Here is a 23675-nt window from a genome sequence, read left to right as displayed (position 1 = left end):
GATACTGTATGGGTCCCCCGACTTTTCCTTTAATCCAATTCAGCCTCTGTCAGAAGGAGAGTCCACGATATCGAGTGTGTTACATCTGTGAGTGACTATTCAAAAGTGATACTTATAAGCTGTGTGGTAAAGTTGAGCACATCTGACAAACCCGTCAAAACCACATTCCAAGACAAGTCAATTAATCAGACAATAAGCAAAAAGGTCCACAACTAAACCTTTTGAATGTCGGTCCGAGTTGATATTTTATCATATAAAACATAGAGCTTATATATCTTATACCACCTGGCGCTTGCATACCATATATCATACACAACTTGTGTATCATGCTTATATACCACGTATCACATACAGCTAATATACCATATATCATAAACAACTTGTTTATCATGCTTATATACCACGTATCACATACAGCTAATATACCATATATCATACACAACTTGTGTATCATGCTTATATACCACGTATCACATACCACTAATATACCATATATCATACACAACTTGTGTATCATGCTTATATACCACATATCACATACAGCTAATATACCATATACCATACACAACTTGTTTATCGTGCTTATACACCACACATCACATACAGCTAATATACCATATATCATAAAGAACTTGTGTATCATATTCCATAAAGAGCTTATATACCACATATGAATGAAAATCATGAATGGAATGACTGATGAAAGTAGTACAGTAATGTCAAAGTTCACGTATAAGCCAATCAAATCACTCGAAGGTGTTATGACACATATGTGTCATAACACTTTGTTATGAAACACCTGTACGAAGTACCATATGGGTAATAAATACCACATACCACATACAGCTAATATACCATATATCATACACAACTTGTGTATCATATTCCATAAAGAGCTTACATACCACATATCACATACAAGTAATATACCATATATCATACACAACTTGTGTATCATGCTGATATACCACATATCACATACAGCTAATATACCATATATCATACAGAACTTGTGTATCATAATCCATAAAGTCAGGCACCTGATCGTGGAAGTCGCGGTGGCTGAGCGGGCTGGGTGGCTGACTTTGTGTGCGATTAGGTGCCTGACTCTGAGGTTGCGGGTTCAAATCCCGGATGGTAGTAGTATGGGCTGGTAGTATGAGCAAAGGTCAAGGTCGAATGTCGTCACTCTCACAGACGTCATCTGTGTTGTCCTATGACGTGACTATATTTGTAAAATGTGTGTCAGAGACCTCCGTCGTTTTGTTGTTGGCAGTAAATGCTGCTAAACCGATGCCGCTGTTTTTATTCTTATTTTATTAAAAATTCTTTTCTTTTTAGCTATAATAACGGTACCGCTGTTTTTCAGGGCATTATCATTTGCAGAAGCCCAAGGTCTTTTCAACTGCCCGACGAAGGAGGGCAGTTAATGAAAGAAATCAGGCTTCTGCAAATGATAATGCCCTGGAAAATAGCGTTACCCTTATAACGGTGGCCCGCTCAATTACTGACGTGTGGTCGTTTTAATGATAATTCTATCCATTTTAGCTATAAGACGCAACAATCGTTACGTTTCGAAAATATCAACTGCGTATTCATCAGAAATGCTTTATAGATAATGTCCTCCTCTGAATTCACATACCTTCCGTTCACACGTGTCTATTTACAATGTATACGTTGCTTTGTTCACTGAGTTTATAAGACTTTTTGAGCGTGTTTAACAACAGGTGCTTAGCTGCACCTCCCTTAAACATTGTTCCATCTGTTACAACGTATACGTGTGTAGGTCACTGACTGTATAAGACTGAGCTGTACCTCTCCTGAAGTGGTCTGGGAGTTAGATAAGATCAGTTATAATAAACTGACGAGCAAACTTTATCTTGTCACTTGAGCATTCGCAGACCACCAACTCTTGGGCTAAGAACAATGTTCTCTCTGAAAGTGCTTGTTATCATGTGTTCGATGTTCGGGACCGCCGTCGGAGAATGTCCATCTGGCTATTTACGGCATGAAGAATCATGTTATGCACTTATTTACATCAAGGCCAGCTGGGCAGAGGCTGCCGTGTATTGCCAAGCTGTAGGCGCTCACCTGGCGTATGTGGAAACTGCTTCAGAACAGAACTTCTTGGAGGGCCTACTAGGCAGATCATCCTCCAGTCTCAGCACTGGGTACGTGTGGCTGGGGGCCATCGAATATCTCGTGAGAGGGGAGTGGCAGTGGGGATTCAAGGGAGGCAAGGTTGTTCAAACGTGGTGGAATCCTGGGTCACCAGAGTACATCAGCAAAAATGGCGAACGACAGGCATGTCTGACCTTGACCCGAAGTCTCGGCTTCAAGTGGAACGACGAATTCTGTGATGTGCGTCACAATTTCATCTGTGAGACAGATGCGGCTGAACCTGGAAGTCTTGTCGGATAACTGTCCGCCACAGGTGATGCTCTATGTCGTGCCATTTATGGACTTATTGACTCGAGATTATATTAGATTAAAATGATTTAGCGATGTCTAGTTGATGACTTTTGGTATGTGTTTAATAAATCAAGAGATTCACATATAGCATATTGATCTCCTGACACTTTGTGATGGTAGGCTGGTAAACCGGGTGGGTGGCTTGGGTGGGTCTACTGCGTGGTACCCTCTGTGATACCCTGTGATACCCTGTGACATGTGAGAGATCCTAAGGATTAAAGAAGTTGATACACAGTTGGCATTAATTGTTAAACTAATCCATGACCCCATGGGCTGCCGAAAGATAACATAATCAGGAACAGCAGACAGCCACACAGATACCCCCAGAGTTACACGTTGTCAGGTCCAGGGGACGCTGTGACTGTCGTATCTGTGTGATGTATATCAGTGACCTGGTATCACAGTGGACAGTGGACGCCAACAATCTCCATCTTAGATAACATATTACACGTGACACGATCAACATGGCGTTGCTGGTTTGGGGAGCAACGCTTCTGCTTCTGTCGTCCTCTCTCGCTGTGTTCGAGCCTGGATGCAGCTTCATGAACAACCAATGTGTGTACAACGTCAAACTGGGACACGAGGGTCAGTGTGATACCCAGAGAACAGCGACCAGTACCGGAGGGGGAGCGGACACCTGCTGCAATGCTGTACAGGTGGGACAACATGTCCACCATACATTGTTCATTTGTGGAACACTAAGTGTACGACATCAAGTTTTAAACGGTTTGTTAAAAGTATTTCGGGTAACCATTTGTCAGCTTACAGTGGCATATGAGAGAGAGCTACATTTCACAGTCGGCACCATTCATAATCGTTGTCCGCTACGGTAGCGTCCAAAGGGAGGTTACTCTCCTTCTTGTACTTGCTCTGCTGTGCACGCCCATGCATAGCAGGAACTAGGGGTATTCCTTACAACCAACGTTATCAAGGTCAGATCAAAGTTCCCGCTATCGCTAAACATCTCAAACCCCAAAACGACCTTTCACTGTGCCAGTCAGGGTGTCTTTTACGACTTCGGGAAAACGACAGTCACAATGTGTTTTCTAATCAGGAGACATCTAATTGATTAACACAGGGAATTCCGGCAGACGGTGACATCCTGTTCGATAAATTCCGTCACTGGTGTCAGCATCGTTTGTCAGTCTCGCCTAACACTCGACTCTTTCCGAAAACCTGCAAGAAAACACGTCTCCGATAGGATAAAAGTCATGTGCCAAAAATACAAGAAATCAGTCGGAATGCGTGTGTGAATTCAAGTACCTGAGACAAAGAATGTGTCAGAATACTTCGTTATTTTACTTGCGTCTTGTATCTAACATATACCCGAGATACATGTATTCGTGTTCTGTCATACTGTATGAAAGTTTTCATGAAACTCGTAATCAGTATGATCTTTTAGGGTATTATAGGTTGGAACCAACCCAACAAGATGACAATTCTTTTAGCTATGGCCGATTGCGCGAACGAAAACTAGCTTTAAGATTGGTCAGAAATATACGAATGGTCTCTCGCTTCAATTGAACAGAAGAGACTGCAAAACTTCAAGGTAATACAATCTCGAGCATCAAAATGCTCGTATATTCAGTTTTCACATTTTGAACGTTGAAATACGTTTAAAGGGAAATAGTTTCAAACTATCATATGGAATTGAAGCCGTCTGTTTGAACGTAGTGTCTATAACACGAGGAAGCTGTATGTGGATGGGTTAATGTTGACTTTTGACTACACAGTTCATTTAATCAATTTCACGCAAGGTCGTCCTGACATGACCCGTAATGGCCTTTGTTTTGCGACAGGAGGGGCGAAGATGGGACGTCAAATTAGGGGGTTGATGCAGCAGGGGAGAACCTTGAATGGAAGAACATTCCAAAATCATCTCAGTCATTGTTGTACGCTCTAGTGGATATCGTCTAAAGAAATTATACCCACGAGAGAGAAACGCCACATAATTGAGTCTTTGAATGTCATTTAGAATTGGTACACACGTCTATACAAAATCAAATCAGTCCAAATAGCGTTGGGGGAGCCTCGTGATTAAAAAGTTGCTTCGTCCCGCCGAAGATCCGGGTTTGATTCCGCCAATTCTTTGTGCATATCATCAAAAGAAGTAGTCGTCGCGTGGAAATGGCGTCATGGGAGAAGACATCACAGTTACAGGGGTGCAAGGACCAGGTTGGGGCCAGTATCCTCTATCACCAGGTCTGTCAACTACTTCTTATAGATGTCCCTCCATTCAGACACACTGACAGTGATCTACAGAATGCACATCACTACTCGAGAACCTGGAGGAGGGCATCATATGTCTGTTGTGGTGTCTGGGTCTTCGCAAAATAGAATGTTAACATTGCGTCATACGATGCAGACTACACCTATGGAGTTGTTCAACCTATAGACGTTGGATCAGGAACCAAAGCGTGGGGCGTGGTGGGTGAGCTGTCTAAGGCGCGTAGGTTAGTGATCCAGCAAGAAGTAGAGGGCCGTGGTGGGTGAGCTGTCTAAGGCGCGCAGGTTAGTGGTCCAGCAAGAAGTAGAGGGGCGTGGTGGGTGAGCTGTCTAAGGCGCGTAGGTTAGTGATCCAGCAAGAAGTAGAGAGCCGTGGTGGGTGAGCTGTCTAAGGCGCGTAAGTTAGTGGTCCAGCAAGAAATAGAAGGCCGTGGTGGGTGAGCTGTCTAAGGCGCGTAAGTTAGTGGTCCAGCAAGAAGTAGAAGGCCGTGGTGGGTGAGCTGTCTAAGGCGCGTAGGTTAGTGATCCAGCAAGAAGTAGAGGGCCGTGGTGGGTGAGCTGTCTAAGGCGCGCAGGTTAGTGGTCCAGCAAGAAGTAGAGGGCCGTGGTGGGTGAGCTGTCTAAGGCGCGTAGGTTAGTGATCCAGCAAGAAGTAGAGGGCCGTGGTGGGTGAGCTGTCTAAGGCGCGCAGGTTAGTGGTCCAGCAAGAAGTAGAGGGCCGTGGTGGGTGAGCTGTCTAAGGCGCGTAGGTTAGTGATCCAGCAAGAAGTAGAGGGCCGTGGTGGGTGAGCTGTCTAAGGCGCGTAGGTTAGTGATCCAGCAAGAAGTAGTGGGCCGTGGTGGGTGAGCTGTCTAAGGCGCGCAGGTTAGTGATCCAGCAAGAAGTAGTGGGCCGTGGTGGGTGAGCTGTCTAAGGCGCGTAGGTTAGTGATCCAGCAAGAAGTAGAGGGCCGTGGTGGGTGAGCTGTCTAAGGCGCGTAAGTTAGTGGTCCAGCAAGAAGTAGAAGGCCGTGGTGGGTGAGCTGTCTAAGGCGCGCAGGTTAGTGATCCAGCAAGAAGTAGTGGGCCGTGGTGGGTGAGCTGTCTAAGGCGCGCAGGTTAGTGATCCAGCAAGAAGTAGTGGGCCGTGGTGGGTGAGCTGTCTAAGGCGCGTAGGTTAGTGATCCAGCAAGAAGTAGAGGGCCGTGGTGGGTGAGCTGTCTAAGGCGCGCAGGTTAGTGATCCAGCAAGAAGTAGAGGGCCGTGGTGGGTGAGCTGTCTAAGGCGCGTAGGTTAGTGATCCAGCAAGAAGTAGAGGGCCGTGGTGGGTGAGCTGTCTAAGGCGCGTAGGTTAGTGATCCAGCAAGAAGCAGAGGGCCGTGGTGGGTGAGCTGTCTAAGGCGCGTAGGTTAGTGATCCAGCAAGAAGTAGAGGGCCGTGGTGGGTGAGCTGTCTAAGGCGCGTAGGTTAGTGATCCAGCAAGAAGTAGAGGGCCGTGGTGGGCGAACTGTCTCAGGCCAGACTAGTGATCCACCGACCATCCAGTAACTTTGGACAAAGTACTGTGACTATATTTCCTATTCCATCCACCTGTGAATGGGTACCTCATAAGGATGGGAAAGCCACGATAACTGGGTGCTGTTACAAGTGCACAGATGACACAACAATTTATATATTTTAGAATGATTTAGAATGAAATACTTATATATAAGTATATATACAGATCAATAATGTAACGTTTCAGACTGACATCCCATGACCGGGAGGCTAACAAAGCGCCTTTGAACAGCCGAGCTGGATATTGGTGCAATACCAAATACCAAAGTACAATAAACAAGACTCAGCCCCTGACCGTTACGGGGACGGGCTGATCTGAGATGAGCTTAGTTATGGCAACTGATGTTCATCACGGTGGATGTAATGTTAACCCATCAACCCCTGGAATGGTGATACAGACTAGTCGCACCCAAAGACGACGGATGGCTGTTCATGGAACATAAACTTCCACAATATCTCTTGCAGGAACCTTGTGCCTCCAGCTGACAGATGGGTCCATGTTAGCATGACAAAGTTTTCCGAGGCGTATGTTTTAGTTATAAAGGCACATTGGGGACGTCTGATTGACTCTGAGAGACTTTCATTCCAGGGCACCATGAACAATCTCCAGGGCGTGGTGGACGACCTCGTCAAGCAGATGCATGGAGTTCAACAGAAACTGGGAATGAACCAATCAGCGTCAGTCTTACTGAACAAAACAACCAATGAGAGAGACCAATTACTGCAAGAACTGACTACCAAGGCGGCTGAACTGAACACCTCACAGGCCAACCTGGCACACCTTGTGCAGCAATCGGCTAGTGCCATTCAGAAATATAAGGAGGAAATCGCCAACCTGACGCGAGACCTCAACAACTGTAGAGGCGTTCTTGGTCTGCAAACAAGCCATGTCAGCCAGCCCACAGGTCACTATTCCCTATTATAGTACTTAATGCATGAAAACATGGCTGTAAAACTTTAGGCCAGACTAGATAATACACATTATACAGAGCATGGTCACCTATAATCTAGCGCAGTATATGCGTATGTTGACGACCAATGTGGTAAGCAGGTTTCCCCATAGTCATACCGGTCCTAATGAACCATATCGACTCCAGAAGATATATACAGGGCTTTAAAATGTATATGTTAAAACAGCAATAAGTTATAAACTTAATTAAAGATACACGCGTATTATATACTGTGTTTCAGCTTCAGCTGACTACACGATGTCACTGTGCACATTCGAGAATGGCACTTGTGGATACATTGATCTCAATTCTGCGAACCTGTGGAAGATTGGACATGGTCGAGAGTACCGTTATATCGGCCCTCAAGAAGACCACACAACTGGCGCACCAAAGGGTAAGGTTATCCGCCACATATACGCCTGTTTGCCAAGTGGTTTAGCTCCATTCCTGACCGGCGGAATAGGTACACGCCGGATTAATGTATGAAACTTTGCAAAGTGCTGGGAATATCGTCATAAATCAGATTGTAATTAGGTTGCACCCGATTTTTGGTGCCAGTTTTCCGAAACTTCCAAGATGGCGTCCGAAGTAGAGTAGAGCAAAGTAGAGTAGAGCACCGTAGAAAGACTAGAGTGGAGCAGAGTAGAGTAGAGTACCGTAGAAAGACTAGAGTGGAACAGGGCAGAGTAGAGTACCTTAGAAAGACTAGAGTGGAGCAGAGCAGAGTAGAGTACCGTAGAGAGTGGAGCAGAGCACAGTGTAAGTAAACTTAGTCTCAGTTTATTTCGTTACACTCCACCACTGAGTCTAACAAAACCAAGTAGAAGGTCGCGTCAGATAACCTTTGAGCGACCAATGACCTTCCAATCAAACGCGAGACGGTTAAATAGATTGAACCAATCAGATAACGGCTACTATTTGGGGATGGGAGGAACTTTCAAAATATTCAGTCACTGACACCGATCTCTCCACAAACAAAACTCCAAATATAACACAAGTATTTGACCTGCAGTATATACGCTTTGGGGTTTATGTTGACATGGGTACCATTAGTTAATATTTCCACAAGATGACATCCATGAATATTGCCAAAAACACCATTTTCAGCAACTGTTTACTCACCGTTGTCATGGTTGTACGTACGCCGTGTGCATCACCCGGAAGCGAGCGTACGCTTAATAGCATTCGGAATCGTTCGGGTACGAAACTTTTCGGGATAAAAGTTCAAAAGGTATGTGCGAATGTCCACTTTTGCGATATGGTAAGCTGTGTTCTGGGTTGTCGTAAGAGGTTCCATGCATACCATCGTCTACCGGTTCCTCATGAAGTTAGTCACTGGATAATCTTGTCCAGATTAGTGACAGAACGACGCCATATAGCTGAAACATCATCATCAAGAGACGTAAAACTACAGTCCAACTCATTTGTGTCAAGGCACCTCTATTTGTCGTCCTCTACACAATCAAACTCATTGGTGTCAAGGCACCTCTATTTGTCGTCCTCTACACAATCAAACACATTGGTGTCAAGGCACCTCTATTTGTCGTCATTTACACAATCCAACTCATTAGTGACAAGGCACCTCTATTTGTCGTCCTCTACACAATCCAACTCATTTGTGTCAAGGCACTTATATTTGTCGTCATCTACACAATGGACAAAACAACCAGGTTTGGCAAGGATCCCATATTTCAGTTATATTTATCTTTCGAGTTCAAAAGGAAATAAAGAGATTAAGCCAAGCATCACCAGCTTCATAGTTAACCATAATCCTCATTTACAGTCGTAGGTTTGTGCATTCAGTACCGACTGTAAATAGGAAATAGTTGTGATCCACTCCCGACATGGCGAAGCTGACTTAAATGCAAAACAACTAATATAAGAGGGACGGGAGTGTCAAAAATCTATGTTAACAACATGATGTACATTCGTCTTACCATCGTGGACAGAAGATGATTGTTTTGTCACCTTGCAGGAACATACATGTACATTGATCCGAAATCAGGAGATTACGGGTACACTTGGAGAAACAGAACCTTCTACCTCGCCTCCCCAGACTTCCGACCCGGCCCCGCCTACTGTGTCAGATTCTGGTACAACATAGAAGGTTCAGATGCCAGATCTCTCTTGGTGTACGCCAAGGTTGGTACAACATAGACGGTACAGAAGCCAGATCTCTCTTGGTGTACGCCAAGGTTGGTACAACATAGACGGTTCAGATGCCAGATCTCTCTTGGTGTACGCCAAGGTTGGTACAACATAGACGGTACAGAAGCCAGGGTACAACATAGACGGTACAGAAGCCAGATCTCTCCTGTACGCCAAAGTTGTACAGGATGTATGTGACAGATTCCGGAACTTGTGCAAAGTCTAAACAGATATTGGAACCATATGATAACAAACTTCTTTTCCCGGATAAGTCTCCCAGTAATAAACGTTGTCACCTGGTGATTCAAAAGTTGAAACTAAATCCATAACCAGGAATAAGTGCATAATAGAAAGTGTGAGACGACGAATAAACTAAACGATGTGATGTGTTTAGCAATTGTATTCTAACATTAACTAGCATCACAAATTTAACCAAATCAACACGAAAGTATCATTACAGCAGTTCAACATTGCGTGGCAGTAAGATCAGAGAGTATAGCAGTATGTTAAATGTATGATCAGTAACAGCCATCTTGAAAACTGGCCGCCATCTTAGACTGTTAAGTAAAAGCAACAGTTTCGGGCCTTTAACATCTAAAACTTAAGACAACACGAACCTTGAATACAGACAAGAATTACGACGAAAAATAGCTCAGTTTTAATTGCATCTTACCGTATTCCGATAAAACCACCCATGTAATGTATCATTTCTCAATAACAATGCCTCTACAATTTAAAGTAAAGTAGAGATAAACATCGGGGTGAAAGAAACAAAACATCTGTCTAAACGGACAGTCAAAAGAAATAGATAAATGTTTTGTGTAACCAGTGGCGGCCATCTTGGAGTTTTGATTGCCCAAAGTTGTTGTTTGAACATGGAGCCCATGGTGAGCTACCATGCCCGTTTTGGTGATTGTATCACAAAGTGGACGACTCTACCTATTGTGGTCTGTTATCCGCTCTACTATACTATTGACCTCGTAAATACAATGGGGCAAGGCAGAGCATTATGATGATCATACACAGTGCTGGTCTTACGGTAACTTGCGATGAATGTCAGATGACGGCAACAGCCCTTACATACACAAGACTAAGATGCAAGACAACTAACTCTTCACTGGAGTTATCTTTGTGGGTTGAAGCCTCTAGGGTTCAACAGTCTAAACAAAGCCAAGTCTAAATACAGCCAATCACTTTCCCAGACTGAATCTACAGGCACGATAAATAACAGTTAAAACAATGTAGTACAACACTTCCAGAGCAACGTGAAGAGTCAAGTGCTAGTTCTTCTAATTCTATTTTGAAACACCAGTGACAACAATATTGTCATGCGACTCTAACTTTCAGTGTGCTTTAAAATTCTGAGAGTATTTTTTCCTGCTTGCTGCAGGTTGGCTCAGGTCTTGGTTACCCAATTTGGCGGAGCTATGGAAACCAGGGACAATCATGGCATCTTGCTGAAATCAACGTAGACCCCGAATTTACAAGACAGTCTTTCAAGGTGATTTCTGTTGTTCTGGGTGTCTGTATTGTCAATGTTGGAGTATTGTGAACGTAGGACTATTGTCAATGTTGGAGTATTGTCAGTGTTGGAGTATCGTGAATGTTGGTGTACGGTCAATGTTGAGTGAGTGAGTGAGTTAATACTTAACGTCACATCGGCAATATCTCAGCCATATCGTGACGAGAACATTCAACAATGAAAAAGACCATATAATAAACATAAAAACCCGTCACCGAAGGACAGTAAAACAACTAGAATATCACAATTTCAATTAAAACTAGCATGGAAAGTTAAAACTAATAGCACTATTTAGACAATACACTATAAAAACAGACTATAGATCGCCAACAACAGAAGGTAGATCACCACACTAGGAACCATGGGGACTTACAGTACCTTTGCTACCTGCATGGTCCCTAGTTGGATTTACACCATCCCTTCAGCTGCTGGCGATTGTATGAAAAGTTAGCCGAAATTAAAAGAACATGAATGCTACGATTAAAATCCTGGTAGACTTAAATTTACTGTGAATGTTTGTGGACTTACGTACCCTCTCAAGAGGACAATAATTTTACAATACTTCAACCCCCTTTGAGGGTACAGCCACCAACGATTCAAGTTACTAATTCAAACTACCAATCATTAAAATGCATCTATTTACACAACATAATTTTCAAAATTCCACCCAAAAATCAATTTCTTTTACAAAACCAATGATTAAATGACAACTAACAGTGCTAAAAAGGTCCTTGATAGTTTTGACTTTGAAAAATTTATCCCTTGTGATGGAGAATTCAACACAGTCAAGCAGAATATGCTTGACCGTGACTCTCTCATCACAAGGGATACAAAACGGAGGATCCTCACCTTTTAAAAGGTATGCATGAGTGTATCTTGTATGGCCAATACGACATCGTCGCAAAATGACTTCTTCAAATCTGGACTGACAACCCAAGTATGTATAACCAATGTAGGGTTTTATTTCATGTAGTTTATTTATACCTACTTGGGTGTCCCACTTCTTCTGCATCAGATCACGAGTGTAAGCTCTAATGCTAGCTTTGTAGTCAGAATAAAGAATACGAAGTGGTGTCACAGATTTGTTAAGTGCTGCCTTAGCAGCAAGATCGGCCATTGCGTTACCGGAAATGCCAACGTGGCTGGGTAACCAACAGAAGACGATGTCGTATTGGCCAGTAGCAAGATCATTATATAATTCAATAATTTCTATTAAAAGTGGATGTTTACAAGAAAGATTTTTAATAGCCTGAAGGCAAGAAAGAGAATCGGAATAGATTATATATTGTTTATGTTTATGGCGTCTTTGAATATATTTAAGAGCTGTTAATATGGCGTTAGCCTCAGCGGTAAAAATAGAACTGTTGTCTGGTAATCTAGAAGATATTGTTCTGGATCCAATGACAGTGGCACAAGCTACTGCGCCACCGTCCTTGGACCCATCTGTAAATAAGGATTTATAACTGCTATATTTATGTTTCAATTCATTATATTCTTGTTTATACTGTAATTCATTAGTTTCTGATTTTTTAAATGTGGTCAGTGTTAGGTCCACTTGGGGCCTAACCAACTGCCAAGGAGGAGAAGAGAGAAGACGGGAAGGAGCTATATTTTCCAGCGCAATGCCGGCAGCAGAAAGAAATGGTTTAATTCTTAAACCAAGAGGTGGTACAAGCGAAGATTTCATATTGTATAAGTCCTCACACAGAGGACTGAAAACACAGTTATATGCAGGGTTTGACTCACTGGAATATAATTTTGTTACATACTGTAAAGCTAATTTGATACGTCGCTGCTCAAGAGATGGCTCATCGGCCTCAACGTACAGGCTGTCAACAGGTGAAGTTCGAAAGGAGCCAAGACAAAGTCTTAGACCTTGATGGTGAACAGAATCTAAAAGTTTCAGGTTGCTTTTACAGGCTCCACCATATACAATGGAGCCATAATCAAGTTTTGACCGGATCAGTGATCGATAAAGTTGCAGGAGGGTAGCTTGGTCCCCTCCCCATTTAGAATTTGAAACGACTTTCAACAAGTCAAGTGCCTTCAGGCATTTAGTTTTGAGGGATTTGATATGTGGTAGAAACGTTAAATGTGAGTCAAAAATTAATCCCAAGAACTTGGCCTCCTTTACAACTTTGATGGGAGTGCCATCTAGAGATAGTTCTGGGTCCTTATGTGGCTTATATGTTCTGCAAAAATGTATACAATTAGTTTTGGACTTCGAAAATTTGAAGCCGTTTTCAAGACACCATTTATTTATTTTGTTTAAACACAACTGCAGTTGCCGTTCAATAGTATGCATATTTTTACCACGACAAGAAATGTTAAAATCATCCACAAATAATGATCCATGAATTGAATCGTTTAAAACTTTTGACAAACTATTTATCTTGATACTAAAAAGTGTGACTGACAAAATACTGCCTTGTGGAACACCCTGATCCTGATTATAATGATCAGACAGAATAGAACCTACGCGAACTTGAAATTGTCTGTCATTTAAAAAGTTGGCTATGAATTGAGGCAAACGACCTCGCAAACCGAAATCATGTAGATCTCTCAAAATGCCATATTTCCAGGTTGTGTCATATGCTTTTTCTAGATCAAAAAAGATAGACACAGCATGTTGTTTATGAATTAGTGCGTTTTTCACAAATGATTCCAGTCGCACTAAGTGATCGACAGTACTTCCATTTTTACGGAAACCACACTGTATATCTGTGATTAGGTTATTGGTTTCCAAGTACCAAACAAGTCGATTATTTATCATGCGTTCCATGGTCTTGCAAACACAGCTAGTTAATGAAATCGGACGATAATTGGATGGATCCGTGTGATCACGTCCAGGTTTAGGTATTGGTACTACTATGGCATCACGCCATGAAGAAGGAAATTTACCTGAAGTCCAAATATCATCAAAAATAGATAAGAGCGTCTCTAAACAGGTTTCTGGTAAGTGCTTCAGGAGTTGATAATGTATGTTATCAGCTCCTGTAGCAGTGTCATGAGCTTGATCAAGAGCAGTATGGACTTCATGAATAGAAAACGTTTCATTATAATCTTCCCCATTATCAGAATTGAAATTAATAGTTTTCTTTTCTTGTTGTTTTTGATACTGCTGAAATTTAGGTACATAATTAGAAGAGGAAGAATGTTTAGCAAGAGTTTCGCCCAGTTTATTCGCAATATCTTATTTATCAGTAAGTAATTGATCTCCATGTTTAAGATGATGGACAGTAGATTTAGTACCTTTGCCTTTGATTTTCTGGACCATGTTCCATACCTTGGACATGGGTGTCCGAGAATTTATTTTAGATACATAATTTTGCCAAGATTGGCGTTTGTCTTGTCTAAAAGTACGCCGTGCTTTAGCATTTGAAATTTTAAATTTATTTAAATTATGCACCATGGGGATGGCGACGGAAATAATGTTCTGCTTTTTTCCTTGCCTTCCTAGCTTGTTTGCACTCATCGTTGAACCATGGTTTTCTTATGTGTGGAACTACAGAGGACTTTGGTATACACTCCTCAGCTATGGAATTCAGTTCATCAGAAAAGCATTTAATAGCATCAGGAACGTCAATAAAACGTTCAGGTTTAAGTTTTTCAGCACACAGTGTTTCATATAAAGCCCATTTAGCCTTTTTAAAATTTCGTCTTGATGATGGAGGAACATCGGATGGAGTTACAGCTTTTAACATAGTAGGAAAATGGTCACTTCCACAGAGGTCATCGTGGACTGACCATTCGAATTCATTTAGTAGTTCGGAAGTTGTCAATGACAAGTCAAGAGCAGAATAGGTCCCTGTCCCAGGGTTTAAATATGTGTTGGAACCATCATTATAAATACAAAAGTCCTCCAACAATTTCCCTTTAGTGGTTGTAGTTACACTACCCCAGAGTGGGTTGTGCCCATTTAAATCTCCCATAATAATACAGGGCTTCGGGAGCTGATCATATAGAGCTTGAAGATCAGTTTTGGCAAACGTCGTCGACGGAGAAGTATAAAGAGAGCATAGCGTAAACGCTAAATGTAAAGTAATTCTCACAGCAACAGCCTGCATATTAGTATTAAGTGAAACAGGGCTTTGAATAACGTTTTGTTTGACTAGAATGGATGATCCGCCAGTGGCCCGATCACCCGGAGGTGCAAAACAGTGATATGCATTAAACTGACGAAGGTTAAATGTATCTGTTTGTTTTAAATATGTCTCTTGGAGACATATCGCTGAAGGTATAAAATCTTGGACTAATAGCTGTAATTCATGTAAATTAGTCCTTAATCCTCTGCAGTTCCACTGTACAATATTATTGGAATAAACTATCTTTTGGGGGGATTTATGGGGGATCTACCCCGCACTCTTTTAGAGGGCGACAAGCTATGTGCCCTAGAATGGACGTTTTCAGAAACCTATATTTATTGAACAATTGAATTTTGTTCTGTGACCCTTTAGGAGCTCTGCCAATTTGTTGTTTTGAAGCATCAGGCTTTGGCTTCGATTTATTTTTCACAGTTTGTTGACTATCAGATGTGGATTGGGACTTTGAGTGTGACTGAGATGATGATTTGTGATCAGAAGACGACTTTGAGGTACTAGGAAGTGATTCCTCAGTCTGTGATGATATAGCTGGGTACAAAAGCTGTGGAGAATCGCAATTTACCCAAGTCAACGTAGTTTGGCAGCCTGTGGTTGATGTAGTGTTAGATTTAGATCCCGTTGATGTTTTTGCTACTGTAGCATAAGTTTGTGGAAGATCAGATCTCTTTACCAGTTTTTTGGCCTCCGAAAAAGAGATATTTTGAGTAAATTTTATTTTATTGATCTCCATTTGCTCTTTCCAAATAGGACACTGTTTAGAAAAGGACGAATGGTCGCCTGAGCAATTGGTGCATAATCGCTGCATAATCGCTGTCACAATCTTCTGTTGTGTGTGTCTTCTCACCACAGTGAGCACACACAACAGACAATGTGCACGTATTTACACCGTGTCCATATTTCTGGCATTTAAAACACCTGAGCGGGTTGGGGATGTAGGTATCAACTTGTATGTTGCAGTAGCCTGCCTTCACTGATTTGGGAGCATTTGGACATGAGAAAGTAAACAGATACGTATTTGTTTTGACGGTTTCGTTGTTTCTGCGAGTTGAAAAGCGCTTGACATATAGTACACCTTGATCTTTCATTTCAGATCCTATATCAAGTTCCGACATGTCATCAAACAATCGATCTCTATCTCTCACGATACCGTTACTTGTATTCAAGGTTTTGTGTGCAGAAACCGTGACGGGAATGCCCACGAAAGATTTAATATTCATCAGATTTGTTGCTTGCTGCTTTTTCCCGCACTCGACTAGCAGGGCACCCGAACGTAAGCGTCTTATGTTCTTCACGTCCCCAGCAATGCCTTGAATACCTTTGGATACAGCAAAGGGGTTCAATTTCAACGGTGTCTTGTCAGGAGTCTCAATCACAATGAAACGTGGCCAATACTCAATCGATGTAGACGGTCTATGGTCAGTATCAACAGGGTCAATATCAAGTGGACGTTTTGGTTTTTTTGTTGGAGTTTCATAAGCCATGGTTAGTGTAATACGGTTCATCATCCGAGCTCCCCACCCACCACGGAGTATCACAAGGACAATGCTAAAGCAAGCGGGCCTCCAGCTTACAGCACCAAGGATACCCGGATGATATACTCCAGCAGAAGAATTAGAAATAATTAATCTACCAGATTGGCCCATGAGCCACCGCCTTCTGGGCATAAGACTCTAGGCAAACGTTCAGAACTTCAAAAATGCATTTTAAATTTCGAAAAGCTCAATGAACAAATAAGCCAAGACCGAAAGTAAAAATCCAAATAAAATTTGTGCAATGATACATATCCTCCATGCACAGGGCTTGGCATGACCAGCCGATTGGTCGAACCGGGCCCATTCGACCACCCGTCTAGGTGAAGTCAGGGCCAAAGTGGTGTGTTTGGCAATGGAACACAGTTAAAAGCCCCAGTGCCCTCAACCACCAGGATCCCGTCCTCCACCGACACGGGACGCAACCCACGGCAAACGGGTTGGTGGACCAAATATCCCCCCGGGTCCACTATGGGGGTGTCGGCGAGCTCTTAACATTACCCAGCACCCACCACGAGGAGGTGGCTCGCCACGGGTGCCAGTCAATGTTGAAGCACTGTCAATGTTGATGTATTATGAATGTTGGCGTATTGCGATTGTTGGTGTGTAGAGAATGTTGGAGTATTGTGAATATAGTACTATTGTCAATGTTGGAGTATTGTCAGTGTAGGAGTATTGTGAATGTTGGTGTATTGTCAATGTTGAAGCACTGTTAATGTTGATGTATTGTGAATGTTGGCGTATTGCGATTGTTGGTGTGTAGAGAATGTTGGAGTATTGTGAATGTAGTACTATTGTCAATGTTGGAGTATTGTCAGTGTATCGTGAATGTTGGTGTACGGTCAATGTTGAAGCCCTGTCAATACTGATGTATTGTGAATGTTGGCGTATTGCGATTGTTGGTGTGTAGAGAATGTTGGAGTATTGTGAATGTTGGCGTATTGCGATTGTTGGTGTGTAGAGAATGTTGGAGTATTGTGAATGGTGGTGTATTGTTAATGTAAGACGATTGTCAATGTTGGTGCATTGTGAATGCTGAAGGATTGTCAATGTTGGTGTATTCTGAATGTTGTTGTACTGTCAAAGTTCAAGTACTGTCAGTGTTGGAGTATTGTGAATGTTGGTGAATTGTGAATGTTGGTGTATTGTGAATGTTGGTGTATTGAGAATGTTGGAGTATTGAGAATGTTGGGGTGCTGTTAACGTTAGGGTATTGTGAATGTTGGTGAATTGTGAATGTTGGTGAATTGTGAATGTTGGTGTATTGTGAATGTTGGTGAATTGTGAATGTTGGTGAATTGTGAATGTTGGTGTATTGAGAATGGTGGAATTTTGAGAATGTTGGTGTACGGTCAATGTTGAAGCACTGTCAATGTTGATGCATTGTGAATGTTGGCGTATTGCGATTGTTGGTGTGTAGAGAATGTTGGAGTAATGTGAATGTTGGCGTATTGCGATTGTTGGTGTGTAGAGAATGTTGGAGTATTGTGAATGTTGGACTATTGTCAATGTTGGTGCATTGTGAATGCTGAAGGATTGTCAATGTTGGTGTATTTTGAATGTTGGTGTACTGTCAAAGTTGAAGTACTGTCAATGTTGGTGAATTGTGAATGTTGGTGAATTGTGAATGTTGGTGTATTGTGAATGTTGGTGTATTGTGAATGTTGGTGAATTGTGAATGTTGGTGTACTGTCAAAGTTGAAGTACTGTCAGTGTTGGTGAATTGTGAATGTTGGTGAATTGTGAATGTTGGTGAATTGTGAATGTTGGTGTATTGTGAATGTTGGTGAATTGTGAATGTTGGTGTATTGTGGATGTTGGTGTATTGAGAATGGTGGAGTTTTGAGAATGTTGGGGTGTTGTCAATGTTGGGGTATTCTGAATGTTGGTGTACTGTGAAAGTTGAAGTACTGTCAGTGTTGGAGTATTGTGAATGGTGGGGTGCTGGAGTCTTGCGAATGATGTGTATTGTGAATGTCGGAGTATTGTGAATGTTGGAGTATTGTGAATGTTGGTGTACTGTGAATGTTAGTGTACTGTCAGTGTTGAAGCACTGTCAGTGTTGGTGTATAGTGAATGTTGGTATATTGTGAATGTAGACATATTGTGAGTGTTGGGGTATTGTGAATGTGGGAGTGTTGTAAATGTGGATGTATAGTGAATGTTGGCGTGTTGTGAATGTTGGAGTGTAGAGAATGTTGGAGTATTGTGATTGTTGGCGTATTGCGATTGTTGGTGAGTAGAGAATGTTGGAGTATTGTGAATGTTGGAGTATTGTCAATGTTAGAGTATTGTGAATGTTGGTGCATTGTGAATGTTGGTGTATTGTGAATATTGTTGTATTATGAATGGAGATGGTTGATGGACATGAGAATGGTGTACTGTGGATGTTGTGTGTATAGGGGTAGTGCATTTAGCACAAGGAAGCGACGGTTCTGTTTGTAATCGCGGTTATGTCCATGCACAGCACCGCGGTACTGACGTTTCCTTTCTGAGGAACAAAGAATTCCGATTTTAAAGGACAAGCTGATGACGTTCCATGTTTAAGGAACAAGGTGCTGATGTTTACTTATTGATTAAAACATTCACCTTGCAAGCAAAAAACGGAACTGGCGCAATGACCCGTGTATCGTCCTTACTCAAAAATAGGGTACTGACGTTTTCTTGCCTAGAAACACGATACTGATTAAGTTTGAACATACTGACGATCCAACATTAAACAAAGTACTGGCGTTCCCATAAAACGCAACAGGGTGCGGACGTTATCTAGAACCGCAACATTGAACCGACGTAATAGTAACAAGGCTCCTTGCGTCTTTGGTACTGCGAAAAGGTGCTAATGTTAACCTGAACAGCAATATGGGGCGGATGTTAATTTACATCGCAACAACAAGACCTGCATTCACCATTCCCAGTCACTGACACATTCACCATTCCCAGTCACTGACACATTCACCATTCCCAGTCACTGACACATTCACCATTCCCAGTCACTGACACATTCACCATTCCCAGTCACTGACATGCTGTGCATTCACCATCCAGTCACTGAAACACTCTACATTCATCGTCCCCAGGCACTGACACCCTTTACATTCACTGTCCGCAGTCACTGACACGCTCTGCATTCACTCATGCACAGGCACATGGCGTTACCTTGAACAGTAACATGGACCTGAGATCACCTTGAACAGCAACACGGTGCTGATGTTATGTTGCACAGCAACAGAATAGCGCCCTGTGTTTCATGTTTTACGCAGGTTTGTTTTCTGTCATGTTCCAGGTGGTGTTAGCAGCAGTCACAGATGCCTACAAGATTCGCACAGGGAACCCTCCATACTATCAGGAAGTAAACACAGGCGACAGCATAGCCATTGACGACGTATACGTCTACAACACGACATGCACACGTAAGTTATAAACGTTCTAGCCCCATCACTCAAACACGCTGAATTCACTGTCCTGTCGACATTCACAGTTACATATCACTGTCCCCATCTTCTGACGCTCCCTGCATTCACACCGTCACCGGTCGCCGATACTCTCTACATTCACCGTCCCTAGTCACTGACATGCTCTACATTCACCATCCCCAGTCACTGACATGCTCTACATTCACCATCCCTTCTCAGACATGCTCTACATTCACCGTCCCCAGTCACTGACATGCTCTACATTCACCATCCCCGGTCACTGACATACTCTACATTCACCATCCCCAGTCACTGACATACTCTACATTCACTATCCACAGTCACTGACATGCTCTACATTCACCATCCACAGTCACTGACATGCTCTACATTCACCGTCCCCGGTCACTGACATACTCTACATTCACCATCCACAGTCACTGACATGCTCAACATTCACCATCCCCAGTCACTGACATGCTCTACATTCACCGTCCCCGGTCACTGACATGCTCTACATTCACCATCCACAGTTACTGACATGCTCTACATTCACCGTCCCCGGTCACTGACATGCTCTACATTGACCGCCCCCAGTCACTGACACGCTCTGCATTCACCATCCACAGTTACTGACATGCTCTACATTGGCCATCCCCAGTCACTGACATGCTCTACATTGGCCATCCCCAGTAGTAGTTATACAAAGATGGTTCTATTACATCTCCCTTCTCAGGCTTATTTATTGGAACGATGCTTCCCAGTACCTAGTAAAACAGCGAGTGTTGAGCCAAGACATCCTTCGATGGGCCACCGAGCTCGCCAGCCCTAGACCCGTTGGTTTAAAGATAGCAGTAATACTAGGTGACAACTTGATTGAGTGAGTCTGCCATGAATTCCTTGAGTGGATTACGACATTGTGTTCTCGGGTCTCGAAGCTATAAAACGACAAATGTATTCATGAGGCGTTGTAACCGTTCAGTGCCCACGAGACCTAAACTATCATACAGGTTGGCAAATTTCCTTTAAGTGATGACGCGATGCAGAGTGGAGTAAATATCAAGTCCATGAATGGTCACCCTGATGCATCTGAACAAGCATTTCTTGACCGATCTCCACATGTCGATAATGAGAGACAGAGACGAATCTTTAATAAGGGGGTAATACCGTGTCGTGAGTGACGATCGTCAAGTCATCTGTGACGATCTCTACATGTCTATAATGAGAGACAGAGACGAATCTTTAATAAGGGCGTAATACCGTGTCGTGAGGGACGATCGTGAAGTCATCTGTGACGAATCCATCTTTCAAGTTCGGTTTGCTGTCCTTGATATGCTTTTGGTTGATGCAGTACGTTTTCATAGACCATATGGGGCCCTTCCTTCACCGGACTGGTACAGACCCTTTACCACGACCCAGTCTGGTAGTTTTTTTTTCTCTCTTTGCTGTGATGTAATGGTACAGTTGATTCGGCCATCAGGGATCGTTTTTCACGGTTGACCATCTCTCGGGCATGCTGATGGCTAAACAAACGCTCGGCTAATGTCCTGTTAAATGTTTCGAAGATGACTTGGCTTTGGTGAGGCCGGACCACGCCTCGTATCACCTTGACATCATGCTTCAATAACAGCTGCGTCCCATGAACCCCCATCCAGGAATGACTTGTTATTTGTTTGGCCAGGTCAAGTGACTGCATTAATAGATCAGTTTATACAATTAGGTATGGCAATGTCAAATCTTCTTCCCGGGATGTATCGGGGAGCCGGCAGGTACACTTGCCACACCTTTCCAGTAATTCCCGATGGCTATAGTAAACCTTCTCCATGATGTATACACGTCATCATTCAGTGGTCTGCATAGGTCTTGACACATCAAGTGGTGTTTCCATTATTGGGGGATGGGGCAGTGGAATGACTGTCGCGGAAGCTCCCATCTCAGCTATAGTTACAGATGTGGATGCCACCATTTGAAATCCATTGTTTGGTGTCCAAGGGCGACGGCGAGGTCTTTTTTAGAGTGATGCTGTAGATTTTGTTTGTCGCTTCTCAACACGTTCATGGGGTGGTTGAACGTATGTTTATTGAAGACAGTCTTTTTGAAAAGTGTGTGTTTGATGTGGTGTTTCACCATGTTCTTCTTGACCCTTTTCCTTTTCGGATGTTTGGCATCGTTGACTTTCTTGACATCGGTCTCAAGCCTATGTACCCGGCGATCGGCGTGTCGGCGTATTTCTCTTACCAAGGACTTGTTTGTTGGTGGTGTTGTGCATCACGTGGTATGGTGGGTAGTCGCTGGTGTCGTACAGGTGCATGTTTTTCTTCATATCCTCATACACGTCCTTAGTGCGAATTTCCACCAGCAGGGTATCCACGTCCATGTACAGCACCTCGCACTGGTCACTGTACTGCTTCTTGAGCTCGTTGTTATGAAATCGTAGAACAAGTCGACAAATAAGGGTTTGTTCATCTCCACGTAAACGGGTTGCTTGAGTCTGATGTGAATTTTCCTGTCGTGAAGTGCTGTCAAGCTGGCATTGAATATCTCACTCCGGTTGAATGCCGGGCTGGTGATGCGTTTCCTCAGTTTTTCTATCTCACTGGATCTGACCAGCTTCTACCTATTTTACCGTCTTGCAGAACACCGCATTGTTCATAAGCTTGTATAAGTTTTCTTGAAATTGCTGGTGGCCTTTGTTCGCAGCTCGGTGTTCAAATAAATGTAAAGTCCCATCTGTTGCGTTAATGTATCGTCTGCTAGGCTGGTATTAGTCTGCGCATGGAAGTGGGGCTGCTAGGAAAAGCTCGTGGGTGAAAAACAGAGCACATGTAAGCACTGGGACCGAGCCGGCATGGGTTATGCAAAAGAAACAGCTATGAGAGGTACAGACAGTAAATATGTGCTTGGTGTGAAATTACTGAAGCTAAGAACACAAAACAGGGAATAATGCTAGTTTTGTCACTTCCTGAAAAATACCTATTGCAGATTTGGAGATGGATTTGATACACTGATGCCTTTCTTTGACTCTCAGCTTGGAAAGGGCACCCAATGCATTTTCACGAGTTTCATGCTCAGTGATAAGTGAGTGAGTGAGTGAATGAGTGAATGAGTTCTACACCGCACTCAGGAATATTCCAGCAATATGGTGGCAGTCTGTAAATAATCGAGTCTGAACCAGTGATCCAGTGATCAACTCTGCATCAATCTGTGCATTTGGGAACTGATGACATGTGTCAACCAAGTCAGCGAATCTGACCGCCCGATCCCGTTAGTCGCCTCTTACGACAAGCATAGTCGCCTCTTATGGCATGTATGGGTTGCTGAAGGCCTGTTCTACCCTGAACCTTTATAGGCCCCCATCGATAAGTACAGTTACAGGTTTCTGTAGTGCATGAAGCATTTTTTTATCTTGTTCAGTTTTTCCATAGACTCTGATTTACTGGTTCCCAACAAGTCTTGCTGATAGTCCGACATCCAGCCTCGGTCCACCGTCAATCACTCGGGAGCCAGCAGGTTATGGGAGGCATGCAATGCTCCAGGAATGTTTAAGTCCACTTCGAATATGTATCCTATGTCTCTGAAACATTCCTCGAATGAATTCCTGCCCTTGCTTTGAAACAGGCTGACCCATAGCGTCTGCTCCCTGAGGTCTTTCAGGACCAAGTTGAATTTTTGCATGAGGACCCAAAGGCTGTGTTTCATGTGACATCCCCAAAATACTAAATACGATAACATGCCTCTGTTTTTGATGATTTCCTTGCTGGCACTGCAATCGTCCA

General features: G+C 43.0%; 2 protein-coding genes across 2 annotated transcripts in view; both read left to right on the top strand.

Annotated features, from left to right (window-relative positions):
* Window positions 1–1926: 1926 nt before the first annotated feature.
* On the top strand, window positions 1927–2421 carry LOC137273065 (perlucin-like). Its single transcript, XM_067805513.1, has one exon. It carries the CDS (start codon window positions 1927–1929, stop codon window positions 2419–2421), a length of 495 nt encoding a protein of 164 aa, XP_067661614.1.
* A 480-nt stretch (window positions 2422–2901) lies between these two features.
* The window catches only part of LOC137273064 (uncharacterized), a 30627-nt gene continuing 9853 nt past the window's right edge, over window positions 2902–23675 (top strand). The window contains exons 1-6 of the mRNA XM_067805512.1: window positions 2902–3128; window positions 6824–7139; window positions 7426–7578; window positions 9160–9326; window positions 10723–10833; window positions 19770–19896. Coding sequence (XP_067661613.1) covers window positions 2937–3128; window positions 6824–7139; window positions 7426–7578; window positions 9160–9326; window positions 10723–10833; window positions 19770–19896 — 1066 coding nt within the window. The 5' untranslated portion in view covers window positions 2902–2936. The remainder of the gene's footprint in view (window positions 3129–6823; window positions 7140–7425; window positions 7579–9159; window positions 9327–10722; window positions 10834–19769; window positions 19897–23675) is intronic.

Source organism: Haliotis asinina, chromosome 2 (genome assembly GCF_037392515.1).
Source record: "Haliotis asinina isolate JCU_RB_2024 chromosome 2, JCU_Hal_asi_v2, whole genome shotgun sequence".
NCBI lineage: Eukaryota > Metazoa > Mollusca > Gastropoda > Lepetellida > Haliotidae > Haliotis > Haliotis asinina.
This window is presented reverse-complemented; position numbering and strand designations above follow the sequence as displayed.